At 64.4% G+C, this 7,939-nt stretch overlaps 2 protein-coding genes across 2 annotated transcripts; both read right to left on the bottom strand.

Moving 5' to 3' along the window:
* Positions 1-1,961: 1,961 nt before the first annotated feature.
* CFD (complement factor D) lies at positions 1,962-4,054 on the bottom strand. Its single transcript, XM_057709640.1, has 5 exons — positions 3,683-4,054; positions 2,892-3,048; positions 2,668-2,812; positions 2,319-2,576; positions 1,962-2,173 (listed from the first exon to the last, which is right to left on the bottom strand). Exons 1-5 carry the CDS (start codon positions 3,738-3,740, stop codon positions 2,012-2,014), a joined length of 780 nt encoding a protein of 259 aa, XP_057565623.1. The 5' UTR covers positions 3,741-4,054; the 3' UTR covers positions 1,962-2,011.
* Positions 4,055-5,677: 1,623 nt separating this feature from the next.
* Positions 5,678-7,939, bottom strand: ELANE (elastase, neutrophil expressed). Its single transcript, XM_057710043.1, has 5 exons — positions 7,853-7,939; positions 7,370-7,526; positions 7,082-7,223; positions 6,161-6,391; positions 5,678-5,988 (listed from the first exon to the last, which is right to left on the bottom strand). Exons 1-5 carry the CDS (start codon positions 7,917-7,919, stop codon positions 5,782-5,784), a joined length of 804 nt encoding a protein of 267 aa, XP_057566026.1. The 5' UTR covers positions 7,920-7,939; the 3' UTR covers positions 5,678-5,781.

Below are 7,939 nucleotides of genomic sequence, written 5' to 3'. Positions count from 1 at the left end.
TGTCGCCGAATTTGGGGCCGTTTGTTACACAGCAGTGGATGACCAGACCTCTCCGTGAGCTGCTGTGACAAGCCCCGTGGGCCGCAGGCGTGCCTGGCTCCTCCAGGGGCTGTGGCGTAGGGCGGGGGTGAGGAGGGACCTGCTGGAATGTCCCTCCAGGTTGGGAGGGGGTTTGTGGGTCCACACGGGTCCCGCTTCTGGGGTCAACAAGAGCGTGTGTTACTGTGACACGAAGAGGCGGTTCGGTCCATCGGGCTGCGTGTCCCCTGTGCCCTTGGCCTGCTCAGAGCAGGAGCCATGGGTCCCAGCTGCAGGTGAGGAAGCCGAGGCCACCAACCTCCGGCAGCAGAAGTGGGAAGCGGCCTTTTAACTCCCCATGGCGAGTGGGCTCCCGTCTGCGGTGGTGGGCACTGCTACACGGGCCACCCTCCCTACGTGCTCGGTCGGTCCCACCCCTCCCCTCCCCCCAGCATCTGTGGGGAAGTTGTTAGAAGAGGCCTTGCAGGGCCACAGGGCTCTCAGACAGCTGTGTCGCAAGGACTTCCCAGGTTCTGTGTGACTGCAGAAGCCCCCCACGGGATGGAAGGCGTGGAGCCTGTGTCTCCTGCCTGGAGACCCGCAGGCCGCCCCCCCCCCCACCCCATGTGTTGGTGCTCTGACCTCCAGGCAGGGCCGCCTGGGCCCCCCGGCTCACCGAGGCGGACAGCGTAGTCTCATCTGTTGTCGGATAAAATGCCGGAGGACAGTTAAATCTGAATTTCAGGTCAACAGTGAATACTCTTCTAGCCTAAATCTGTCCCAAATGTCACATGGGACACACTTATTCAAAAAAGCATTTGTTGTGTTCCTGAAATGCGCATGTAACTGGACACCCTGTGTTTTTATTTGCTGGATCTGGTAACCCTACCGCGCCACCTCCAGACTGGAGCGTCTCAAGGCCACTGGCTGGCGTCTTCACTGCTTTCAGGAAATACCTGCGGGGTGAATGGGTCTGTGACGGCTGCATGGCCAGCCGTTACGTCTCCTTTCCCCCCATTCAGACGTGTGCAGCTTGCTAAGTTGGACGCGAGATTCCTGGGTTCGCTGAGGAGAACCCCTGCCCCGTCATCAGGGTGACTCACGAGTTCCCACCTGTGCGATGGAATATTTGACCCGGTTCCTGTGAGCAGGGCTGGGTCTTAGCTGTGTCCACACAGTAGGCACTCAACAAGTGCTTCCATATGAATGAACAGAAGGACAAGGCCTGGCCACAGGTTCCGATTCCAGTCCCTGATGGGGCACACGACCACCTCTCAGACCCTCAGTCTCCTTTTCCACCAGAGGGAGGTCAGAGACCCCCCTCTGTGGACCAGGCTTAACACCCGGGGCCTAGTAGGTGCTGGGCCTCAGTGGCCCCGGTCCAAGTGGGAGAGAGGGCACAGGGCCTGAGGACCCAGGTTCTGCCTTGTCCCCTCCCAGAAGGGTAAACTGAGACCCAGGAGGACAGGGAGTTGCCTGGGCCTCCAGTCGGTGGGGCTGGTCCGCCTTGCACAGGCAGTGACCCGCGCAGCACCTAGGGGTGGCCTGTGAACGCAGGCGTCGCGGCTCAGGGCTCACTTCCAGGCCTTGCTCAGGAGCTTCTGTGTGACCCCGGGAGAGTCCCACGGCCTCTCTGAGCCTGTTTTCCCATTTGGGACGTGGGTCCTGCCACACGTGTGTGTGTACCTAGATCTCAGCGCGCAGCGGGGTCTTGCACACAGGAGGCCCTCACTCTCCGCTGGGGAAGCCAGGACAGGGGGACACGCCCAGCCCCACCGCGCCCCTCCGTGGGCCTGGGGCGCCCCTCCAACTCCCAGGGGACGGCGAGGGGAGGCGACCGCTGGCAGCCCCAGCCAGGCTCGCAGGGTGCGAGGCTCCCCGACTTCTGCCCCCGAGAGCCCCCGCAGGCGGCGCGCACTCAGCGAAGGCGGCCGGTGCGGACGTGGCTGACTTTATTGCTCGGGCCCCCGCGGCCGCCGCCCCTCGGCCCTCCTCAGGCGGCCGGGTCCTCCGCCAGCACGCCGTCGATCCAGGCCGCGTAGCTCGCCAGGCGCGTGTAGACGCCGGGCTTCTTGCGGTTGCCGCAGACCCGCGAGCCCGAGGTGACCACGCCCTCGGCCAGGCCGCCGCACACCAGCGGGCCTCCGGAGTCGCCCTGCGGGCAGCGCGGCGGCCGTGAGGTCGGGCGCGGGCGTCCAGCCGGCCCTCCCGCCCCGCCCATCAAGGCCCCGCCCACCGGGTCCGCCGGCCCCGCCCTCCCGCGCGCCCCGCCCCCTCTCGGCCCCGCCCCGCCCGCGCACCTTGCAGGTGTCCTTGCGGTTACTCTCCGCGCACATCATGCGCTCGGTGATGGTGCCGTCGTGGTACGTGCGCAGGTTGCAGGTGGCGCGGTCGAGCACCGGCAGGAGTAGGTGCTGCAGGCGGTCGGGCCGCCGGCCGGTGTGGCTGACCACGCCCCAGCCGGCCACGTCGCAGAGAGTGCCGGCCGCCACGTCGCGGTCCTCGCGCTGCCAGGGCAGGAGCTGCACGTCGGGGCCTAGCACGGCCTTCTCGGAGAGCTGGGGGGTGGGGCGGGAGGAGGTGTCAGGGGCGGGGCGGGGTCCGGGGCCCCGGGACAGCGGGAGGGGGCTGGGGCTAGGCTTAACAGACCTGCAGCAGGAGGAGGTCGTGGTCGATGGTGTCAGGCCGGCTGCCCGGGTGGGGCACTGCGCGGAGCACGTCGTACAGGCGCTTGGAGGGCTCTGGCTGCGACAGGGAGTGCGCGCCCAGGAGCACCTGCACCTTCCCGTCGGCCCTGGGGGTGGGGTGCACCCGCGTCAGACCCCCGTCGTACCCCGCCACCCCAGCCCGGCTCTTGGCCCCGGGCCACTCACACGTCCTCCAGGCAGTGGGCTGCGCTCATCACCCACTGCTCGGCCATCAGGAAGCCTCCGCACACGTGCTTGCCGTTCACCTGCACGGATGCCATGTAGGGCCGCGAGTGGGCCGCGGCCTCTCGGCCGCCCAGGATCCGGCCGCGGGGCTGTGCCGCTGGAGGTAGGCAGGTCGGCGTGAGGACCTCGCAGGTGACTGCAGCCCAGCCCTCAGATTCCCTCTGTGTGCAGAGGCGGCCCCAGCCCCCCTCAGGCCTGGAATGCCATCCTTACAAGCCTCCCCCACAGAGCTGTACGCTCCAGGGGCCCCAGGGCAGAGTGCCCAAGAGGACAGATGCCAGGGAGTGACTGAGTCTGGGGCAAACTCCATACCTACACACTGGGCCTGGCAGCTTCAACTCAAACATACGGCAAGGGGGGCCGCCCAAACCCAACACCCCCGCCAGCCGTTGTCCCCACGGGCTGCCGGTTCTCCAGTGTGTGGAAAGGTAGATTCAGAGTTTTGAGAACTCCCCCCGGCATCCCAGTGGTTAGGACTTCTCACTTTCACTGGGGAGGGCTCGCCTTCAGTCCCTGATCAGGGAATTAAGATCCTGAAAGCCACGCGGCACAGCCAAAAAGAACAAAAAGCCACCAAGAAGTTTTGAGCCTCCTGTTCACGTGGACCCTGCCCCCTCCCTGCCCACCTGGTGGGGCCGGGGGACAGTCCTCTTTGATGGAGGGGGACCCCCGGCTGACTGTCCTGCAGGCTGGTGGCTCCCAGCGGTCACCCCGGGCCCAGATCCACTCACCACACATGGCCACCCCGAGGAGGATCAGAGCCACCAGGTGCCGGGAGCCGTCCTCCATGGTGCTGCCGTGGCCGTGGCACTGGCCCAGGCGGGGCCCTGGGGGTGCTTTTATGAAGGTGGGAGGGGGCGGGCCTCTCTGCCTGGTGGGCAGTGGGCCAGCTGGGCAAAGGGAAACTGCCTGTACACCCTCCACAGGGGCGTGGTTGTTTCCCACGGACTTTGTACCAGGAGAATAGACAGGCTGCTGGGCACACTTCCCGCCTCTGTGAGCCTGGCGCAGGGCCGGCCCGGGTGTGGGGAGCAGCCCCTCTGGATGGGCAGCGGGCAGAGAAGAGGGGGTCCCCCCAGCCCCGTCTCCCTAGAGTGCCCTTCCAGTCCCAAAGTTTCGCAACAGCAGCTGGAGACCATAGTCTGTAAACAACCCATTTCCTCATTTTCTGCTCCTCCCTTCTTTCTCTTCCTCCTGAAACTTGGAGAGGAGGTCAGGTGGGGGTAGGGGAGAGGTCAGCACTCTTGTCCCTGTTGCTCTGGCTCTGCAGTTTGATACCCCAACAAGCAGAATATTGGAAAGGTGGTGTGTAGAGGCAGCTGGAAAGACTGTTGGGTGCAAGCAACAGAAAACCTGAGGCAAACTGGGTGGAGCCTTCCACAAGGAAATCATATGGAAAGTTCATGGGTCTACCTTCAGGTGTAGCTTGATCCAGGCACCTGAACAAGGTCAGGTCTCTGCCTCTGGTTCCTCCTTTCCTCCTCGATGGCTTTTCTCCTCACCAGGCTCCCCTGTTGTGGCCCCAGGGACCCCAGACTCAGCCCAGGAGCTCAGTCAGCCCCTCCGTAAAATCGAGCTCTTCCCAGTGGGAACAGTGCACAGTCTTTTCCCCTCTGCTTGTCTTCACAGTGAGAAGAAAAATAGAAAACAACATAGCAAATGTGATTTGGTAGATCCCAACATGTTTTCTTATTAAAATCAGAAACTCTGAAACAAAAACCCATTCGGATGTGGAGTCCAGATTGTGTAAGTAAGAGTGTTGGAAATTGCAACAAAATTTGGAAATGACCCAACAAGAAGGACAGTTCGATAAATAACCCTGCGTGTCCCCGGATGCTTTGTTCACCTGGAAAGACCGCCGGGGTATAGTATTAAGTGGAAAAAGTGGCTGCAGGGCAGTGGGCCTTTCTGAGCCACTGGCACTTGGGAGGTGTGCCCCAGTGACAGCCCGTGGAAAGAGCTGCAGGCAGAGGGAAAAGCAAAAGTAGCGGCCATGGGGTGGGGCCCACTGCGGGGGGCGGTGCAGGGGTGAAGGAGCTGGCGATTTGGCGAGAGGGGAGGGAGAGGGAGAGATTTATCCTGGCTTCCTGGTGTGGGGGCGGGGCGGGGAGGGGGCATTATGTGACGTTACTTCTCCCATTTATTTGCTTGCATGGGTGAGCGTTTCTCCCACCGTCAGACTGTGAGCTGCGTGATGGTGGAGGCGACGTGTGTCGTGGTCCCCACCTGCGGCCCCAGGAGGTTCCTTCCCAGGCTCAGGGAGGCAGAAGAGGGGTACAGGCTGGTCAACTCCCCCAGGGCTGTGACTCCTTCGGGGCTGGGTGTTTGTGAAACATCTGCTCTGCTTTGCCCGCCCCACCTCGCATCCCCCGCCAAGGCAAAAGGCTGGGGAGGTGGGGGGAGGGATTTTCTCCCCACCCAGTGAGGACTAGTTGAGTGAATACTTGCAAAGACTCAGAGTGATTTCTGTGCCTTGTGACTACTCGTGAGCACCTGCCACAGTGCTTTGGATCATTGCCACCTGCAACACTAGTTTAACCATGTTTTACAGGAGGAAAAACCAGAAACGGCCATTGGCATCCTTTGGTGGAGGGTGGGGGAGGGACGTCTTACCTCAGTGCCCTGAATTAGCCGCCACCTGGTGGCAGCATACTTGTGACATGTCCAAGACGCCCTGAGGACTTTCGACACTCGGTTGCACAACCAACAAATACCCAGGCACATTCTACAAAACTGAGTGTTTTTATTGTGCCAGGTGCCACATGATGCTTCGTGGGAAGGGCCCAGCCAGGGGCAGGTGAGGTGGGTGGGGTGACAGGAGCAGCCCTTTCTAGCGGGTCCTGCCCGCAGGGTCCCTAGGGTGGCGAGAGGGGCCGTCATCATCACCATAGCGGCGGATGATGGAGTTGATCCAGTCTGCAAAGTTGGCGACGGAGGCAAAGGAGTCCGGGAAGACACCCGAGCCGCAGCCCCCTCGGATGAAGGAGTCGATCCCGTGGACCAGCCCGTTGCAGACCAGGGGCCCGCCGGAGTCCCCCTGTGGAGCCGGACAAGTTCGGGAGGCTGGGCTTCCAAGTCCCAGCCTCACGCCCCCATCCACCACTCTTCAGGGTCGGGCAGTCCTTCCAGGGGTCTGGCTCAAGCCCCAGTTGCTGCGGCCTGGGTGGGAGTGGGGTGGGGGCTCGGGGGGTCGGGAACACGGTACGTACAAAGCAGATGCCAGCGCGCCGGCGTGGCACCAGGGTACACACGTTGGCGGGGCGGCAGAGGGCCGTCACCACGGTCACATTGAGCTGCTGCAGGACTGCGGGCGGCGGCCGGTTTGTGCCCAGCTGGCCCCAGCCCATGGCCACGCACTGCACCCCTGCGCCCACGCCTTGGCCCTGGGCGGGCAGCCGGGCCACCTGCACGTTGCTGTTGATGGTGGCCATCCTGTTGAGCTGCCGTGGGTGGGACAGAGCAGTGGCATATTACGGGCGGTGGTAAGTGCTGACCCGCGCCTCTTGGGGCCCCGGTTTCCCCACCCGAGGCTCCACCAAGGTCCTGGGATGTTTCAGACCAGGACACCCACGCTGCAGGACGCCTCCCACTCTGAGCCTCAGTTTCCCTGTCTGTAAAGTAGGAGCAAGCACTGTGGTCCAGGTCGTCACTGGACCTGTCTCGAGTGCAGTAAGCTGTACAAACTCTGGGCCACACCAACGACCATAAAGCCCTGTTCTGGAACATTCCCGGAGAATAAATCATAGCGGTGCAAGCAGCAGGGAAAGGCAGGTTTCTCCCTGCAGTCTCCCACCGGCCTGAATGTGGGGAATGTTGCCCCATTTTGCAGCGAAGGAGACTGTCCTGCCCTCAGCCAGCCGGCACAAAAAACACCAGCCCTGCGATTGACAGCTGCTCAGAGCTTCCGCGGTGGGGGGTGGGGTGGCGAGGGCATCTCATCTCATCGCTGACAGCCCTGCGCGGGGAGGGGAGGTGTGCTTCTGCGTTGTACAGGGTGGGAGACTGAGGCACAGAGAAATGGGGGTCGGCACCAGGTCTGCCCCGCCAGCCGTGTGCCCAGTGTCCTGCCGCCTCCCCACCCCCACCCCCGGCTTTGCACCTGCCCTGCCCGCCCCGCCCCCGCCGCGCACCTGGAGAACCGTGACGTCGTTCTGCAGGCTCAAGGGGTCGAAGCTGTTTTCAAAGACCCGCTGAACCCGGAACGTCTGCCGGGTGGCCTCTCGCCGCCGCAGGTTATGCGCCCCCAGCACCACGCGCACCAACTGGGAGTTCCTGGAGGGGGCACGGGAGGTTATCGGGGCGCGCCTGGCTCGGGAGCCCCGGAGAGAGCGCGCCCGGGGCGCAGGAGGACCTGCAGGAGGACCTCTCGCGCGGCGGGAGGACGAGGACCCGGGCTGGGGACGCGCGGGGACACTCACAGGCCGTTCAGACAGTGCGCGGCCGACAGCACGAAGTTCCGCGCGATCAGGGTCCCGCCGCAGAAGTGTTGGCCGCGCCGCTGCAGGGACACCATGAAGGGCCACGCGTGCGGCCGGGCCCGCTGGCCCCCCACGATCTCCGAGGCCAGCGCCGGGCCTGGGGGCACGGGCGGTGGGGGCCGTGAGCGACGCGGAGGCGCGCCCCCCAAACCCCGACCGGGAACCCACCGGGTCGGGCTCATCCCGCGCTTGTTGCCCAGAGAGGGGAGGGGGCTGGCACCGGTCCCCCTGCCAGGGCGCCGCTAGATCTGGACTTTCCCTGCTGGGAGTCCCCAGAGACCCTCGTGTTCAGACCTCACCACTCAGAACCTCAGCCTCCTCCTCCTCCCACTCCCCGGGAGGATGAGGGGGGCCGCCGGGGGCAGGGCGAGGGCGTAGAGGGGCAGGAACGGACGCCCAGGGACAGACCCGGGCCCCACTCACCGCCCAGCAGCGCGGCCAGCAGGACGGCGGCCTGGGCAGGGCCGCACAGCCTGCAGCTTCGGGTCATGGTTGAGCGGGGCCTCCAGT

This window comes from Hippopotamus amphibius, chromosome 15, assembly GCF_030028045.1.
Source record: "Hippopotamus amphibius kiboko isolate mHipAmp2 chromosome 15, mHipAmp2.hap2, whole genome shotgun sequence".
Taxonomy (NCBI): domain Eukaryota; kingdom Metazoa; phylum Chordata; class Mammalia; order Artiodactyla; family Hippopotamidae; genus Hippopotamus; species Hippopotamus amphibius.
This window is presented reverse-complemented; position numbering and strand designations above follow the sequence as displayed.

Excerpts from the sequence above, each read along its gene's own strand:
- CFD (XM_057709640.1), bottom strand. The coding sequence starts at position 3,740 with ATGGAGGACGGCTCCCGGCACCTGGTGGCTCTGATCCTCCTCGGGGTG. Across the intron at positions 2,813-2,891 it reads GCCCACTGCCTGGAGGACGT|GGCCGACGGGAAGGTGCAGG; the intron begins GTGAGTGGCCCG and ends CCCCACCCCCAG. Across the intron at positions 2,174-2,318 it reads ACCGCAAGGACACCTGCAAG|GGCGACTCCGGAGGCCCGCT; the intron begins GTGCGCGGGCGG and ends CGCTGCCCGCAG.
- ELANE (XM_057710043.1), bottom strand. The coding sequence starts at position 7,919 with ATGACCCGAAGCTGCAGGCTGTGCGGCCCTGCCCAGGCCGCCGTCCTG. Across the intron at positions 7,224-7,369 it reads GCGCACTGTCTGAACGGCCT|GAACTCCCAGTTGGTGCGCG; the intron begins GTGAGTGTCCCC and ends TGCCCCCTCCAG. Across the intron at positions 5,989-6,160 it reads GGCGCGCTGGCATCTGCTTT|GGGGACTCCGGCGGGCCCCT; the intron begins GTACGTACCGTG and ends CCGGCTCCACAG.